This window comes from Ceratotherium simum, chromosome 17, assembly GCF_057802395.1.
Source record: "Ceratotherium simum simum isolate JZ-2026a chromosome 17, ASM5780239v1, whole genome shotgun sequence".
NCBI classification, from domain to species: Eukaryota; Metazoa; Chordata; class Mammalia; order Perissodactyla; family Rhinocerotidae; genus Ceratotherium; species Ceratotherium simum.
In genome coordinates this window covers 11244424-11262642 of record NC_141916.1, presented here as the reverse complement: position 1 = coordinate 11262642, position 18219 = coordinate 11244424, and the positions used below count along the sequence as shown (strand labels likewise).

Here is an 18219-nt window from a genome sequence, read left to right as displayed (position 1 = left end):
GAATACACGCTGGTTCTGGCCTCATTACTGACTAACAACACATGGCCCTGTTTCTCTTTTGGATAATAGGGTGTGGATGGGTGGGGGCTGAGGTTTCCTGGACAGCTGTAGGGCATATTTTGGCATTCTTGTGCCAGAAACAGGAATTACAGTGGTCCACTTATGCAGAGAGCTCACTCAGTAGTGCCTGTTTACTTCCCCAGTGCTGACACGTTCCTCCCAGTGTAACACAGAATAGTTGCCATAACGCAAGCCCAAAATGCCGAAGAGGACTCTTCCCGTTTGCTCATGCAGGTATCTTTATTGGAAAAGTTAAAAACCTGGCACATACAGATCTGGGCATTTGGACTTTGACTTTAGGGTATATATGTGAATAACTTCAATGATTTGTGGGTTGAATAGGTTTTAGGAATACCAATCTTAAAATTTAAGACAAACTTAGGTCCTTGCCCCAATATTAAACACTTTAAACTTGGTTTTTTTGTTCTCTTAGTTTTGACTTCTCAAGATTCATGCAGTTTTAGTGCTTTTTGCTGAAGCTTTTAGCCAGAAAGCCTCAAAGATCAAAAAGTGGGTGGTTAACATTCTAGGTGTATAACAACTAAGGAATGCAGGGATGAGAAAAATGGAGAACATGCTGTGATTTGCAGATCCTATTGTATCTAAATTAAGTAGGTAGATGTTAGGCAAAAATTGGTAGATAAATTCTTTCCTGATATTGGCACTATCTGCTCTCTTCCATGGTCTTGCAATAGGCATATGCCTTCTTGTGTTAGAAAAGCCCCTTTTCTTTCTTCATTTGGAGCTGTTTCCAGCCAGGCAGAGCAGCAAATTGCCCTCTTGTGATGCCAAACACGGAAATGAAGTCCTCTTCGGAGAGGTAAGTCTACAAGATAAAACAAAGTTTCTAGTTAGAAGGAAGCCATGGCACTTGTCAATGCCAACAGAGGCGGGGAGAGTGGACCCAAGAGAGAGTCCTAGGTAGGGCCTTGAAGGGAAAGTAGAATGAATTTTTCAAAGTCTGTAATAGACTTAAATTATTCATTGGAGAGTTCTTCAGGTTGTGGAGTCCCATCTTGGCCTGTGGAAGAACTGACTGGATTCACTTCTCTCATGGTCCCACCTGGCACCAGTTTCTTACCAGAAGGACAATAAATGGATTATATATTATGAATGAATTCTAGACATCAGGTTTTGGCTGATTGGAGAGCTAAATCGAGTGATGGTTTTCCTTGCTTTATGCCCTTATCTGCCATTTTTATCCAGACATTTTCAAATGCAAGATCAAGTGGCTCTTGTTGAGAGCATAAAATTCTCCTAACATTTATGTGTTGATGTTTAATGAATATTTTCTATCCAAGTAAAATTATTGTGACGTGGCCTCTGTTTTCAAGCAAGTTGTACTCCAGATACTTAAGAGTTGGTTAGATAAAACACTGGAAAATCCAGAGACCCTTCCCAAATCAAATCCTTCAAGGGGAAAATTAATTAATTCAACAAGAATATGTTAATTCATTCAGCCATAACTTAAGGAGTGCCTACAATCTGCCAGGCACTGTTTTAGGTGTTGAAAAGCTGAGAATATGATGGTGAACAAGACAAGACAGACAAGGCCCTTGCCCGTAAGGATATTACTAGAGAGAGAGACAACGAATGGTATCAAGGGTCTGGAGGGGCTGAGGGAGGCAGTGTTAGGCCTTCCTGGGGAGGAGACACTGGAGCTGAGACCTAAATAAGAAGAAGGAGCTGGCTCTGTGATGACCTGGGAGGAGAGTGATTTTTCAGGCAGGAGAAATAGCAAATGTAAGGCTCAAAGGCTGAAATGAGCATGTTCGAGGAACAGAAGAGCAGCCACTGGCTGCAGGGTGGTAAGTGAAGAGGGTAGTGGTATGTGAGACGGAATCAGAGAGGTGGGCAAGGGCCAGATTGTGGAGGGCCTTGGAGGCCCTGGAGAGGACTTTGGATTCCTTCTACGTGCAGTGGAAAGCCAGTCGAGCTGTTTTAGATAGAACAGTGTCCTTTGTTTTATTTTATTTATTTATTTTTATTTGTTTATATTTATTTTTTTGTGAGGAAGATCAGCCCTGAGCTAACATCCATGCCAATCCTCTTTTTTTTTTTTTTTTTTTTTTGCTGAGGGAGACTGGCCCTGGGCTAACATCTGTGCCCATCTTCCTCCACTTTATACGGGACGCCACCACAGCATGGCCTGACAAGCGGTGCATCGTGCGGGCCCGGGATCCGAACCCGGGCCACCAGCAGCGGAGTGCACGCACTTAACCGCTACACCCCGGGGCCGGCCCAGTGTCCTTTGTTTTAAAAGCCCTTTGGCTGTTATGTGGGGAACAGATTGTAGGGACAGGGGTATAGTCCATGATGGCTGGACCAGACTGGCAGCAGAGAGATGGAGAGGAGTGGACAGAGGCTAGCAGATGGAGCGGTGTGGGAGATGAGAAAAAAGAATCGAGAGGGAGACCTGGGTTTCTGACTTGAGCTACTGGGTGACTCAGATGTCTATGGAGTGCCTGCGATGAGCCAGAACTGTCCTAGGCCATCTACTGAGACGGATGCTTTACTCAAGGAGGGCTCCGCTCACATCAGACACAGTTCCTTCAGCCACTCACCTCCTTTTTGGCAGGGTTCACATCCTCAGGCAGCTCCTGATTCTGATTTCTCAACAGAACTTCTATAGGGTAATATTTTAGCTCAGAATTCAGGGAGAGGGTTGCGTTCCTCATGTCCTGGGTAAGATAAGAATGTAGACACAGGGTAAAGGACCGTTCACGGTCTGCGCATTCGAAGTTCCGTGTATATGATATTTAACATTTTGGTTTATACCACTTTACCCTTTGCAATCGTCTTTTAGAACAGTGGTCCCCAAACCTGGCTGCGTGTTGGAATCATCTGGGAATCTAAAATATTCAGATTTTGGGGTCTGTCTTGGGAAAGCTGATTCAGTAAGTCTAAGGTAAATCCTATATAGTCAGTTTGGCATAAATGCTGTGCTTAAATCTCATTTAAATATTGTCAGCACATCCCTTCTCTGGGCACTTAGGATCTACATTTCCAGCCTTTAAATGACTTCAAATTGAAGTCATACTTTTGTTAAATACAGTTTAGAGATGCTACATCGCCATTAGCTTTGGAATCTTGAGTTTGTAGAGCACGAGAACAAAGCCGCCGCACGGTGCCATGCACTCATTCTGATGTCAAAGAGCTGTGGGACTCGCTTAGCCATTAAAATCAGAGTATTTCCTGAGTTTCTGTGGACTCCACTGTCAGAAACTGAGAAACATATCATTTGGGTTAGAAGCTTGTTATTTCTAAAAAATACGGCCAGTCAATTTAATCTGCCCTGAATGAGCGAGTTGCATAATTAAAACTAGTTTTTGTTTTTGTTATTTTTTTAAACAGCAAATCTCTTCTAAACTCTGGAAGGCAGTAAAATAAGAAACTTGGCTCTGACCTGCTTTTCTATTGATTAAAGCAATCTTTATATCAAAATAGACCCCTAGAGGGATACGAGAGGGACATGAGGGAGTTTCCCCCATGTGGCGCCTGTAGCATTTGCCATTTCTCTCTGACTCTGGCTGCCCACGTGACTTGCTTCTCCAAGAGCAAAGCGAGCTCACAGCAGTGATTCTCGTGATGGCAGCAGCGTCTCCCAGCTCTTCCTTTAACTGTTCATATGATTTCCCTGCCTGGAAAGAAGAGATGGAAAACACAGGATGAGGTGCTACTTATAGGGGAGGGACACCTCAGGCATTGTCTGTACTTTCGGGAAAAGTGAAAAAGCCAGGGAATCAGAAGACATTTCAGGGATAAGCAACAATGAAAGTTCCTCCCTTCTGGGTCCATGCAGGGTTGGAAGGGTTCAACATGATCTGCATTCTTTGCTGGCGCCCCTTCAATCCTTCATACAAGATAGAAGACAGAGCAGTTGACAAGGAGTCAGAAATCCTGGCTTCTTCCTACTGGTTAATTGTCACTTTGGACAAATAACTTCTCCTCTAAGCTTCCTCATCTGTAACGTGGGAAAGAGTGTTTGCCCTAGCTATCAGGATGGTTGTGCAGCTCAAAAGATAACGTGTAGATATACTTTATACGTTTTATTACTTCCACACACTGCTTATTCCCGGGACAAACTGTGAATTCTCTAGCTGGACTTAGTGCTGTGGTGGGTGGGAAAGAGAAGAAAAGTAAACAGCAGGGAGAGGAGGGGGAGTCAGGGGATGCGGTCCTGGGGATGCACTCAGCCCGAGAGTACTCCACCTTCCCACTGTGCTATTAATGCTGAGCCCCCTGGCAGGACAAATGTCTCCCCACTCTCCCTGTTCTTACGCTCCACATGTGAGAGTCCCAGGCCAAGAACCAGCCTGTGAAGATGGGAGGCTCGAACCCCTGTTTAATGATCAGGATTGGCGTGTCAGCGTCTCGGCCACTGGGGTGAGTGTGCAGGTACTCCTGGGCTGTGGCAAGGGCTCTCTCCTTCTCTGTGGCATTGGCCTCGGCCCCAATCCACAAGAACACCTGTTGTGGTAGGGATTGCGTATTTGTTAATGTGCCCACGCCAAGGACTAAGTGCCGGATCATGTGCACTGCCCTCAACAATTCACAGCCTCAGCAGAGAAAGGATTTCCCAGAATCAGCTTGACTTGTGATTTCAATTGCCACATGTATCTCCCAAATCTGCATCTCCGGTCCTGAGCTCTCTCTCTGAACTTCAGCTTCCTGAATCCAACTTCTTGCAAAACACCTCCTCTCGGCTGTCTGCAAGCACCTCACATGTAACACCCCCAAAAGTAGCTCTTCTTTTCTAAACTGCCATGTGTGTCTCCATTCTTGGTGAACGGCATCCACCCAGTCACCTAAGGCAGTAAGCTGGGAGTCATCCTAGATGCCCGCATATCCAGTGAGTCACCAAGGCTGGCCACCTTACCTCCTACGCATTGTCAAATCTGTCACCAGCCCTCCAGCCCTCCTCTGAGAGCAGGGCCCTTCACCTTGGTGACGCCACACCTAGTACAGTGACTAGCACAGAGGGGGTCCTGAGTGTGTTTGCTGAGCTGAACTGCAGACAATGGGATGTGGAGGAGGGGTTGCCTTGAAGATATCCCTTTCACACCCCTTTGTTCTCTAAAAGGCCCTTGTCTCTGGGTGTGGAGCCTGCCTGATCCTGAGAGAAAGAAGTGTATGTTGATAGGATGGCCTGATTTTCCCAAAGCAAGGTGGGAAAATTCCCAGGATGCTGTTTTTTGTTTTTTTTTTTTTGGTGAGATCACCCTTGTGCTAACATCTGCCAATCCTCCTCTTTTTTTTTTTGCTGAGGAAGACTGGCCCTGGGCTAACATCCGTGCCCATCTTCCTCCACTTTATATGGGATGCCGCCACAGCATGGCTTGACAAGCATGCATCAGTGCCCACCCGGGATCTGAACCTGTGAACCCCAGGCTGCCGCAGTGAAGCGTGCTCACTTAACCACTTGCGCCACCGGGCCGGCCCCCAGGATGCTGAGTTTTAAACAACATTTTTTCTCTCCATTCCTGGCGAAAAGCAGCCTCTTCCTTTGGTCACCACTGATGAATGTTTGATTGACTAGAGGTGGTCCAGGGCTATCCTGGGTTTATTCGGCGGTGGAGGTACTACACAAAAAATAGCCTAAACTGTGGGGATCTTTGTCATTTGTTCCAAGCTCTCTTGGCTATGTCTTACCTGGTCCCAGGTATCAAGGAGCATCACGTCACCTGGGTTCAGGTCATCCTGGGTGAAGTCTGTGATCTCAGTGACAATGAACCGGCCAGTCTTATTGGAGCATTCGAAGAGACGGGACTGGACATCCAGGATTTCCTGCTGTAGTCTGTAATACAGTCCATTTAGAGGAACTCAGCTGCTTAGAAATCCTGTGCAGTTCACAGGCATGGCAGGCAGGGGGCGCCAGGAGGAGGGGATGCTGTGATCCCGTACCTTTTATCATTGGCATACGGAGTTTTCCCTCCCAGCAGGTCCCAGAACTCAGGCGGCTCCTGGCCCTCGGCCACAGTGTTCTCGGTGCCGTCGCAGAGATGCCCGGCCAGCTCCTTCGCCATTGCCCGCTCATCCCCACTAGACCCCTGAGAGTGGGGTGAGGAGAGCACAGGTGTTAGTCACACACGGGCACATTGATGTAGGGGAAAAAAGCTTCTGAGATTAATAGCTCATTGTAGCCAGGATCAGCTACCAAGCCACAGTACCTCAGGACGGGGGGATGGATAGGTTTGTTCTAGTGCTGGGAACGTTGTGGGGGACACTGTGGTGGCAAAGAACAGGACTAGACTGAAACCTACGGTGGATGCTCACAAGAGTCACCTTTGTTTTGGCTTCAGTTGGAATTTTAGCGCCTACTTTTGATTCTATTTTTTTTGAGAGAAAAATTTAAATTTATTTTTAAAATTATATACAGGAAATTCATTCTTTTTGTCACACAGTTCTAGGAGTCTTGACGTACGTATAGAATCATGTCACCACCACCAAAGATACAAAGATACAGAACAGTTGCCTCATCCCAGCAAAAAATTCCCTCGGGCTGCCCCTTTGTAGTCAAGCCCTCCCCGAATCCTTAATCTTTGGCAACCACTAATCTGTTCTCCATCACCATGGTTTTGCCCTTTCCAGAATGTCCTAAGTGGAATCAGACACTGTGTAGCCTTTAAGTCTGGCTTCTTTCACTTAGCATAATGCATTTGAGATTCACCCTTGTTGCTGTGGGTGTCAACAGCTTGTTCCTTTGTGTTGCTGCATAGTATTCCATTGTGTGGATGTACCACTCTTTGTTTCTCCTTTCTCCAGTTGAGTTGCTTCCAGCTTTTGGTGATTACGAATAAAGGTGCTATAAACATTCGTGGACAGGTTTTTGTGTCAAGACAGTTTTTTTATTTAACATGGGTAAGTACCCAGGAGTAGGGTTGCTGGATCGTATGGTAAGCATATGTTTTATAAGAAACTGTCAAATTGCTTTCCAAAGGTTGTATTTGCATTCCCACCAGCAATGTGTGAGTGTTCCTGTTGTTTTGCATCCTTGTCTGCACTTGATATTGTCAATTATTTTTAGCCATTCTAATAAGTGTGTAGTGGTGCCTCATTGTGGTTTTCATTTGCATTTCCCTAATGACTGATGATGTTGAGCATCTTTTCCTGTTCCATTCTCTTTTGTAAAACAATTTTAGTGCTTTTTAATGAAGATGCAATCTGAATTGACAAAAATAATATTTTTAGTATTTTAGTTTTAGTTCAATTACAATCCACCAAACTGGTATGGAAACCTTGATTTACCCAGCCTCCATCCGTGTAGAAGTTTATGGACTGTCACCTGGGTATGAGTAGTACTGTCGGTGAATTTCTAAGTGGAGGCCTAATTGTGGGGAACGTTGGCAGTCCCTTTGAAGAGCCTTTAGGAAAAAGGCTCCTCTTTTTGAGGACTGTTCCAGCCTGCTCTTCAGTTCCTTTGCCCTTGCTGATGGGGGGCAGGCACAGGGCTGGCTCCCTGGCACTGGTGTGACTGCTGGGCCCAGCTATCCTACCTTGCCAAACCACAGGTAGTGCTCTGCCTGGGCCCGCAGCAGAAAGACATCATTGGAGTTTAGGGAGGAGGCGAAGGCTGGAACCTCCACTGCCTTGGTGTTTGATTTGTCATTTCCTTGAATCTGGAAGAGCCTTACTGGAGGATCAGGCTCGGCATTTCGCTTCCTGGAAGTCCCACCCTAGAGGGAAGGAGAAAAGCAAAGTCTGGTTCTAAGGAGCACCATGTGAGCAGAGCACTAGTCTAGCCGTTGTGGAGAACACTGATGTATTTGATACTGTCTTTGCCCCTGAGGAGCTTCTAGGCTATAGCGCTGGGAGAGGTTGGGGTGAGCTGGGGTTATGGTACCAATAATATTCACTTTCATTCTGAGACCTTTATTATATGCCGCTCTGTGGCTGGTGGTTTACCTACATCATTTCACTGATGCTCATAATAACTCTGTGAAGCAGGTATTATCCCACGGTAAAGATGGGGAAACTGAGGCTTAGAAACTTGGCTAATAAATGACAAGATTAGGACTTGACCACAGGCTTGTGTCATATCAAGCATGTGACATTATACATTCCTGGTAGTGCTTCAGCCAGGGCTTCACGGAAGACGTGGGGCTTGAATTTGAAGCGGCACATTTGTGGGGAGGGGCCTGATAAGGCGCATGTGAGGTCTAGTGAGGAGAGCCACCTGACTGAGTGGAGTGTGTAGGTTAGGGAGCTGGCGGGGTGGGGTGGGTAAGGCACCTGCACAGGTGATATGGGTTAGATGAGGAAAGACCCTGAACATTAATTAGGCAGTGGGATTCACTTGAGTGTCAGAGAGATTAACCCCCTTCTTGTCTGTATCCGCCCCTCCTCCCCTCCACTGTAGCCCCCTCCTGGCTTGTTAGTTCTGAGCACTCCTGCTCATGGTGTAATTTTTTCTGAGGGTTCTCACCTCAAAGATAACCAGCTTCCCTTTGAAGATGGCCATGAAGTGGCGTGGCTCCTTCCCCATGGTCACCCGAACCTGCACAGGGGCCCCGTCACGCTGCCGGTCCACCTCCACTGCCTGGTATGCCGAGGCTGCCAGCTCACCCCGTGAGGCGTGGCGGCCCTGCAGTGGGGAGAGGGGAGCGACTGGCCTCTACTACCCCGCCCCCTCAGTGGCCAGAGGAAGCACCAGGACCCAAGGCCGAGAGCCTGCCCCAGGCCTACCTGCCAGATGTACAGGATGTAATTCGGCCTCCCGCTCACCTCGTACGTGTAGAGAACCAGATAGCAGTCTCCCCCATAAAAGTAGCCATACCACTGCTGCTCCACGGGGACCAGCTCCAGGTTTTCAATTCTCCAGACCTGGGCATAGAAAGAGACACAAGTTCCCAGAGATGGGGGTCCTGTTTGAAGAGACAGGTACCTGAAGGGAACTGGGCCACGCTTAACAGCGAATCCAGACAGATAAGGCACTACCATCCACTCAGAGTGCCCCTCCCCACTGGTGGCGAGGGCTTAGCACATTTGCATGATTTGAATCCCGAGAAGAACTGGACTCTCCCTAGTCAGGTGCATCCCCATCATGGCCCAGAGATGATTTGAATGTATCTGCCAGGGGAGTTATTGATAGTACACAGGGTATCCGCCTTTCACTTCCCTGAGGAATTGTGGGAAGCCTCTGCAGACTCGACACCTCTGAGAATACTCCTGAGGTGCCAGAGGTGACAAAGGAGAGCACCTGCCCCTCCTCTCCAGCAGAACAGCCGGGAGAGCCAGTGCTGCTGCCTGCCTGCCCGGGGGTCTGAGGCACTGGGCTTACCTCAACTTTTCCGTTGCCGTCGTCGACCATTCTTTCCTGGGCAGCTACCTCTGGTTTGGCGTGCAGCAGAGTCACGTCAAATTTATCCTGGAAAACTTTAGCTGCAGAGAATGGGTTGGGAGAAGCCAAGTGAGTGAAGAGCATCCGTGCCTGCCTTTCTAGAGAGCCCCAGCAGTGAGAAGACAATCGGGTGCAATCTTACCGATTCTACCAATGCTGAATGTTTTCCCCAGGCCCACAGTCTGTTCCTTCACTGACCACTTCTGGAACAGCTGCTTGAACATGGCCGACTCAGCACCATCGTTGACGGTCTCCACATTGGTGCTGCTGGGGTAGCCCTTCATCTTGATGAAGCTCTGCAGACACCCCCACCCCCAAAAGGCAGGTCAGTCAGGGAATGCACTGGGTCCTTTGCTTGGCTGATGATTCACCCCTTTGAAGCCAGTTGGTAGGATTGCTCCCTTCTGAGACTCAGAGTCAAATTCTAACTCACTTCTGTCTAGGGACCAAGTTACCTGCCTCAAGGAAGGGACTGAGTGGAACATTTTGTCATCCAAGATCCTCTGTACTGTATTCTGTCAGCACTCAAGTACTCTGGTGACTGTAGCACATTCATTTGCCCATTTATTGCTTTGTAAGTGCGTCCTGCTTGGTTCACCCACATGGGTCTGCACGATATCATAAGCTCCCTGAGGACATGGCCATTAACCTTTATATGTGATGTCCCCTTCAATAGTAACGGCCACCTTTTATTACACAGGTGTGTGTGCCAGGTACTGTTCTGAGTGCTTAACAAATACTATTTAATCCTCACAAGAGCCCCAGGAGATGCTATTACACCTGGACTTGAATCCCAGTTTGTCTGTCTGACTTTGAAGTCCGTGTATATAACTGCGATGTTAGATGCTCAGGTGCCTACTGTGGCTCTCAGAGCACATCAGAAGTGTTACAGAACTTTCTGGACAATATTGCACAGGTGTAGCTCCTACCAGGGCTTTGGACATGGCCGTCTGTTTCTCAACCTTTGTTGCTCCTCTTCCTTTCCACACATAGATCTTGGTTCCACTTTGGTCCAGGATGTAGCAGTCCTGAAGCAGTCAGGGGTAAAAGTGGTCACTGCTGCTCAAGACCGTAGGGAAGGCCTTTCCCCAGGGTCTGCCTCTGAAGCCAGGCCTGCCTACCCCAAGCTAGGCCCACCTGAGCTCTACTTACGTCATGGTTCAGTAAGTCCTGGACCAGAGGCCTCGTTGCTACCTCTGTGACTGCCAGCTGCCCCGCTGAGTCTGAGACACTGGAGAAGGGGAGACGTTAGCCTGTGTCTGCTCTTCTACAAGCGTGTTGTAGTCAATTTGATACTGTCCTGGCTTTGTTTAGTGTGGAGTTTCTGGATAGAGGGGACTTCTTATGACAGGTGTGGCTTGCACGCAAACAGGAACGTGAGGGACTCTGTTCTCTAGATGAGACTTGGTGTCTCTCTCCTGACCATTATCCTGCCCACATCCCTGGGCAGGTATAGGCCCAAGTAAAGGAAGGGGCTCCCCAAGAGACCAGGAAGAGTTGCCACAAGAAAAGACAGTAGCTGCCTCCTTGAGTGGGGAACACTGAGTTCCTTCTAGAAGCAGCATTTGAAAAAGACTAAAAGAAAGCCACATGCCTGTACCCCCAAATGAGGAGCCAAGCAAAATGCTTGCTTTTCTAGGGGACATCCATTCCCTACGCCAGCTTCCAACCAGCAGCCAGGTTTAGCTACTCACTGGTACAGCATGATATTGGATTTCTGCTGCTGATCTATGATCTCGTCAGGGACCGCAGGCTTGATAATGGAGCGTCGGCCGAGGGTGTCCTGAAGGACCTTCATCAGCTCCGGGCTTGCCGCCTCCTTGTCTCCCTCGATCACTCCTATTTCAGCACGGCCCCCTCGCTCCCTGTCGCGGATATCCTTCGCCAGAAGCATAGCCTGTCAAAGAAGGACTCAGAAACTCTGGGCCCCCGTTCTGCCTGATGGCTTCAGCAGAAGCAGCCTGGATCCCAGACACAGGAGTTATTCTGATGCTGAGGAGCCAGGGCCAAGTCACAGACTCACATGCGTGGCCTATCTCCAAAGCAGATTCTACTCAAAGGCAGGGGTCCAGCTTGAATCTCAGGGAACAGCCAGTGAGGAAGGAAGAAGGAAAGGCCCCTGAGAGAGTGCGGGCCCCGTGACCAGGCCTGGGGCACAGGGGAGAGCACGGGGACTGGAAAGAGCCATACCTTCAGGCGCTCCCCACCATTGCTCTCTGGGCCATTCCACTGGATGATGACCTGCCCAAGGTCCAGCAAGAAGACATCACCTCGGTTAAAACTGTCCCAGCTCATTTCCACCTGCAGAAGAGAGCTGGACATTGTTCAGGAGGAATTCTTAGGTGCCAGGTGGAGAGGCCCTGGGCCCAGGACAGACAGTGGGCAGGACTTACCTCAGTGGCCCTGATGTTTCTCTTCCCCTTCACGTGGAGCAGCCGCTTCATGTCATAGGTGTTGGTCTCCACATGCTTCATCCCAGAGGCCACACCCCCCTTCTTGTAGCTGAGGGAACATCCACTCAGTTATTATTGAGCACCTGCTGTGTGCTAGGTTCCAGGGGGACAGCTGTGAATTACACAGATGCAGCCTCTGCCCAGGGAGGTGACCACAGTAAATAAGCCAGGTGAATATAGATGGCGTGTAACTGCTGTCACAGAGGTAGACTCAGTGATGGACTTTTTGACAGAGCAGTGAGGGCCAGCTTCTCCAAAGGAGTGATATTTGAGCTGAGATATTAAGAGGAATAGTAATCGACAACCAGAGGACTGGTGCTCCAGATGGAGGGGACATCAGGGATAAGTCCCCGCAGCACGGAAGAGCTGCTTGTGCTCCAGGAACTGTCTGGATATGAGTGTGACGTGGAAAGGGGCACAGTCGGGCAGCAGCAGAGGCATTAATGACACCACGGCCTTAAGACCAACCTACTCCAGGAATCAGCTCTCCTGCCCCTGGCACTCACCCCAACCCAGCCTCCATCCCAAGCGCCCCAAAGACAGCCACCCTGGAGCAGAGGGAGGGGCTTTGTCTTTGGGTTCCCTGGTGACTGCGTGTGGTGCCCTGTGCCCAGCACATCCTCAGTCAGTGGGGACTGCCGACCTGCAAGAAGCTGGCCTTGGACCAGCCTCAGAATTCTCGAGCTCGTTGGAATTCCTCATTTTGTTTTCAATCTCAAATGCAAAGTTTTGAGTTAATTAAATTCCTCGGTTCATGGAACATTATCACCATTGGCCTTTACAAGACCCCTCTCTTGTTTTAAGTATTTACGTATTCCTTGTTCTCTGCATACCCTACTCCCATTCCTCTCCCCGCCAGGCATCCATTCCAACAGTTTAACATCCATCTTTTTATCTCCATTCTGGTAAAATGTGCCCTGCTGTTTTGTGTGCATGTGTTTTTTTAAAACAGAAATTGGCATTCTGTTATGTATTTCAAGTCTATTTCCTACTGTGTTCACCAGCACCGTGTTTTAAGATCTGTCCACATGTTAGGTGTGCATCTAATCCATTGCTTCCAGCTGTGGCATAGTACTCCTTGGAGTCGTGGAGTATTTTTCCTGTCCAGTCTCCCAGTGATGGGCACTCTACATTGCCTGCAGCTTCCCAGCCCACTAATGATGCTGCTGTGAACATTCTGGTTCATGTGCCCTCATGCACTGGGGTACTTACGTGAGAAGTCCCCTGAATTATACACCCAGGAGTGGGATTTGCTGCAGTGGCCACAGACTTCTCTCTGCCATGCCAGTCCTCCCCGCCACCAGTAGGACACAAGGCTCCTGTTCCCCACAGCCTCGCCAACACCTGGCACCACTTACTCTGGAGTCTGTGCCATTCTGATAGGCAAAGTGAGAGCTCGGCTTTGATTTGCATTTCTCTTATTACTTTCTTCACGTACTTATTGGCCCTTCGGGTTTCCTCCTTGGTAAACTGCCTACCGTTTATGTCCTTGCCTGGCGCATAACTACTCACATGATGCCCTGCTTAAAGTAGCCACGGAAGGTGTCGGACTCATGGTACTGGACCTCTCGGTGCTGCACGGGGCCGCCCCCCAGGTAGTCATCCAGCTGCGTAGTGTAGATGGCCGCGCAGCTCTGCTCATCCTGGGAGGAGTCCTTCCCGATCCAGAAGTGGATGTCCTGGGAGAGGAGACTGCCCACCCTCCGGGTCTGGGAGGCAGCCGGAGAGATCAGGTCAGGGGCCAGCTCACCCACTTTGCTGCCAGCTCCTCTGGCGTGGGGAGAAGGCAGCATACAGCTGCTTGTGTCCTGTCCTTGGAGGCTCAGGGCCTCCCCACCCCCTGCAGGGCCCTGTACACACCTGCTGTGTGGCTCAAGCTGTGGCAGCCCAAATTCCTCCCCAGATTTGGGGCAAGTTGACAACTTATTGTTCTCAGAATAACTGGGGACCAGCGGGGATCTGTCCACGTCTGACTGCAGCCTCACCCTGCCGCTCCTTTGCTCCCCTGCACTGCCACAGCTGGCACAGTGCCGACCCGTCCATCTGCACCGTTCCTGTGGGATACTGTTTCCTCAACTAGAATGAGCACTTTGAGGCCAGAGATGGCCTCGTATTTATCCAGCCTTCCTCCACACCACGTTAATCCGGAGTCTGGGCCAGGGAGGGAGAATGCTGCTTGTCAGTTCAGCCTGAGGGCCCCACCCCCACCCGCTGATGCAAAATTAAAAACCCGGCCTAAGAACGGCCTTTGATAGTCAAACTGGAGGCCTGTTCTGTCTCACACTGAGGAAGAATCAAGATGGTGCCAGGGCCTGATGAGCATCATCAGCAGATCTCTCAATGGAGTCTAAGAGCTGGCTCTCAGAGAAGAAGCTCATGGGAACGGGATGGGGGTGGGGCTGGTGCTCACCGAGAGGATGACGTAGCAGTCCCCCTCGTAGAAGTTGCCATGGGCACTCAGGGGCACCAGTGCCAGCTCCATTTTCTGGAAGGACAAGGGGTGTGTATAGGCTGCATTCCCTCCTCTCCGCCCCCGTACCCCCTCCCCCCGCAACAAGCCTCCTTCTCTCTCCATCATTTGGCACAGGCGGCAGGGGAGATGTCCCCACTGATCTCACAGGGCGTGGCAGCCAGTCACAGGATCAGCGAGGCCACTCCTCTGGCTTCTGCTGAGCTCTGCCTGCATGGCCCTGGGTCTGAATCTGGGTGCCTGTTCTCGCCCCATCCTCCTCCCCACAGCCTGCTCTGCTCATCTTGCTGCACCGTGAGGAGCCTTGTGAGCCCCCTCCAGCCCTTTGCAGGGAAGAGTTGGATATAAGCTATCAGGTAAAACCCCGCCTCTGCCTCTGAGCAGCTGCACCGGCGCCCCCAACACCATTCCCCACTCTGACCACCCAGTACTGGCCCAGGTCTGAGAGCAGAACGCCAGGATTCTGTGAGGCTGTGGGGGGTGAGAGCCGGTGGTGTGCAGCGCTCCGTGACGAGTATCCCATATTTGGAGTCTGGGCCAGGGCCCTGATCTGTCACCTGCATGTGTGGCTTGTCCCAGGAGAGCCATTCACATGGCCTCAGATGTGGATTTTCATCAGTGCCTCCAAGTGAGGGAAACCTGCTCTCATACTTGCATGTATTCTATGTAAAATTTGTGTCAAATGTAAAAATGTTAACTATACCGTGGTTTTTCTAACTCTTTTAGTACCTATTAGTTTTTAGATTAACTGGGAGCCTTAAGGGCTCTGGGTTTGATGCAGCAGCCACCTAGTGGGCTCAGGACAGGGAGGTAGGTTGAGGGGAGAGGTCCTCACTCTGGCAGGTGGAGCTCCCAGGCCAGGGTGGGTCCCAGCTACAGATTGCTGGAGCTGTGAGTCAGCCAGAGGGGCTCAAGCCCTGGCAGAAGGGATGAGCCGTGCCCGGATCTGTGCAGTACCCACCCAAACCTCCCCTACCACTTTGCAAGAGCCAGCGTGTCCTGAGGAAGACAGCTTCCATTCTTCCGACAGAAGCAACCAGGAGTCTCGGGGCTCCTGGGTGGGCCTGGGCCCCACCCATCCCTTCAGGGCACTTACTGGAAGTGTGGACTGAGCAGATGGCTGGATAAAGGGCAGGCTTATTTTTGTGTGGAGGCCTGCTCTCCAGGGCTAGGAGCATTTCCTCCACCTGCTTTGAGCTCCCGGGAGGGGTCAAGGATAGGAGAACGTGCACTTTGACGCTGCCCCTCACTGTTCGCGAACCCCAGGCTGGAGACTAAGGCTAGCAGGAGGGCTGTCACCTAGCAGACTCTGCCAGACCCCGCCCCCAGGTCTGGTGGTGAGGAGGGTGTGCCTCCAGCCAAGCTCACCTCTATTCTCCAGGTGATGATCCCAGGGTCATTGCCCACAGCCCTGAAGGCGCTGCTCAGAGACATGGTGCTGGTCTTCCCGGGACTGAAACATCACAGAGCAGGCTGAGGGGATGATGCGCTCACAGTGGGCACCGTCCAGCTTTTCTCCTAAGTCACTTCCCAACCTCTCGTCAGCTGTCCCGCCGCGGCCTTGTGGTGCATCCCTGCACTATCTCAGCCATGGGGGAAATGACTTGTCCAAGTTCACATCTTGAGCCTGGTTGGCGGAGGACCCCCATGGGAGTTCTGCTTCCCACTTGCCACTTCCCTTGTTAAGAGCTCTGGCAATAGCCACGATTATTTACTGAAGGCGTAGTAAATACGCTAGGTCCTCTGTTGATTCACTTTCTGTTATCTCAGTTAATTCTCATAAGCTGAGTATATTTTCTTCATCTGATGTTGCAGGAAAACCGAGCTTCAGAGAGCTTAAATAATTTGCCCAAGGTCACGCACTAGAATGAAATCTGTATCTGACCCTAAAGCCTGTGCTTCTAATCACTCTGATGGACCACTACCCTTCCTAAACTCATCTCAATTCAGTGGCATGTAGGGAGAAAAGCTTATGTCGGAATAAATTTCCAAACTGAGTCGGAAACTTCTCCCACTCTCATTCCCTCTGACTCTTTCCAGGTCGCCTGCTTGCCAGGTCCTTTCCACAGGCAACTCTTGGACCTTCTCTCTGGGCTTTTACTTTCCAGACTTATTAAAGTAAACTATCCTAAAACTCAAATAACCCGTCTTGCTTTTGTCACATGACTAATACATTCCCTGCGCCTCACAGAAGGGAAAATAAATGGCAGGGCTGGGCTGGGACAGCTCAGGTGCCAGCAGGGAAAGGCGGCGTGGCCTGGTCTGTCTGTGGGCAGAAGCCCTCCTCGTCCCCCCACTCCCAGACCCCAAGGAGCCAGTGGTGCTGTGGCGCCCACAAGGGAGAGGGAGGAAGGAAGCGATGAAGAGAAGTCCCTGTGGATCTCTAGTCGAGGCGTGTCTAGGGTTATCAAGCACCTACACACATCCATGGCCACATGGGACTTTATGGAATTAAAATGCCTGCCCAGTTCTTGCTCTCAAGGAGCTTGCAATCTGATGATGATATGCATAACTGATGAATGCTCCTAAGAGGCACAGGAAAAAGGACGGGCTTGACGGATTTACACAGGATAAACCACCCCCAGGAAGGACTGTATGGAGATGTGCTATTTGGAGGCAGTGTGCTTGTTTGGAGGAACATGTCTGGTCCCTTCCCTTGAGCCTTGCTGGATGAAGCCAGGTTCTGAGAATATAGGCCATTCTGTAGTATGGACTTTGGCAAAAACACAAAAACCAAGCTCCCTTTGTCTCCCACTGTAGCAGGACTAAGGCAGAGCGATGACGCGGAGCAGCCAGTGTTTGAGGACTTAATTTGATCACTTGCGCTGCCCCACCCTGTGCTGCCAGGAATTGCCAGGAAATATTCGCTCAGGTTTTCTTCAGACCCTAGACTTCAGTCATTAAAGGCAAATGCCGTGACCCAAATAGGGGAAGGGGACAAGGGCAAATGAATTCATTCCTTGGAGACAGAGCAGTGTCCACCTGGTAAAAGCCAAACCAACTGGCATTAATTAGGACTGTGAGTCTCAGAGGCCAAAAGCAAGCCCATTTCCCAGCAGGGACTCCCCAGTCGGGAAGAAGCTCACTGGGCCAGGGTCCCCCAAATGCAGGAGAGGAAATGCTTGAAGAAGAGATTTCCTGCCACACTGGAACACCCAGAAAATGTGATTCCATCTGTGACATCAAAGTCCCCAAAGCTCGGTGTCTCCCTCCCTCCACCCCAAGTCCTATTATTAATTCAGCACCCTTTCAAGTGACTGCAGATACCCCTGGAGTGGGGTGCAGTTTTGAAACCCCAGGTTAAAAGCCAGTGGTCCTTAATTCTTACCGAGATACCCCTATGAATGGACCCCAAGCAGAGGAAGCTGGTTTGAACCTCTGTCTTGCCCCGTACTGTCTCTCTGCGATAGGTGAAAGGGGTCTTCTCCATCTTTCCTGGCTTTTGAAAATGTGCCCTTATCTGTTCAGTGGTCTCTAAAAAGGGCCTTGACTTCTCAGCAGGAAGTTTGCAAAACTGGTCACAATTCCTAGTTTAACCGTTTAAAAGCCTCATCCAAGAAGACAAAGCCAGGGGAATTTCAGTCTCCTCCTCCTTCCCTTTCTTCCTTGTTCAGTAGGATGGCTCTACTGACACGCACCCATACACCAATGGACCTTACCTCGTCTTCTCTCCCAGCGGTCTTCCCGGTTTTCTGGCGAGGAAGCAGCGGCAGTATTGGAGAACCACCTCAAAGCGAGAGGCTCCAGGTCCTGCTGCCTTAGCTTAGCAATGGCCGCACAGACGCTGGGTTCTATTTGCTTGTGTTTGCGTCTTAACCACACTTTCCTCATCCTGGCCAATCACGGCCGACCCAGCCCTGGGCTTGACTTATTCAAACCAGAGGGAAAGCTTTATC

At 50.1% G+C, this 18219-nt stretch overlaps 1 protein-coding gene across 4 annotated transcripts; it reads right to left on the bottom strand.

The window, feature by feature from the left end:
- Window positions 1-281: 281 nt before the first annotated feature.
- AVIL (advillin) lies at window positions 282-18111 on the bottom strand. 4 transcript variants are annotated; one of them, XM_087442102.1, is made up of 20 exons: window positions 17983-18111; window positions 15692-15776; window positions 14264-14338; window positions 13366-13562; window positions 11794-11902; window positions 11591-11701; window positions 11095-11279; window positions 10553-10631; window positions 10330-10428; window positions 9543-9696; window positions 9341-9441; window positions 8746-8883; window positions 8486-8644; window positions 7557-7736; window positions 5965-6110; window positions 5713-5857; window positions 4342-4530; window positions 3633-3701; window positions 2625-2741; window positions 282-886 (listed from the first exon to the last, which is right to left on the bottom strand). In XM_087442102.1, the coding sequence occupies exons 2-20, from the start codon at window positions 15755-15757 to the stop codon at window positions 773-775; spliced, it is 2433 nt and encodes an 810-aa protein (XP_087298228.1). In that variant the 5' UTR covers window positions 15758-15776; window positions 17983-18111; the 3' UTR covers window positions 282-772. The 4 variants fall into 4 exon arrangements, with proteins under 4 accessions (XP_087298228.1, XP_004429406.2, XP_087298229.1 ...); XM_004429349.3 differs by having other exon boundaries at window positions 11095-11297; window positions 17983-18110; XM_087442103.1 differs by lacking the exon at window positions 3633-3701 and having other exon boundaries at window positions 11095-11297; window positions 17983-18110.
- Window positions 18112-18219: the final 108 nt, after the last annotated feature.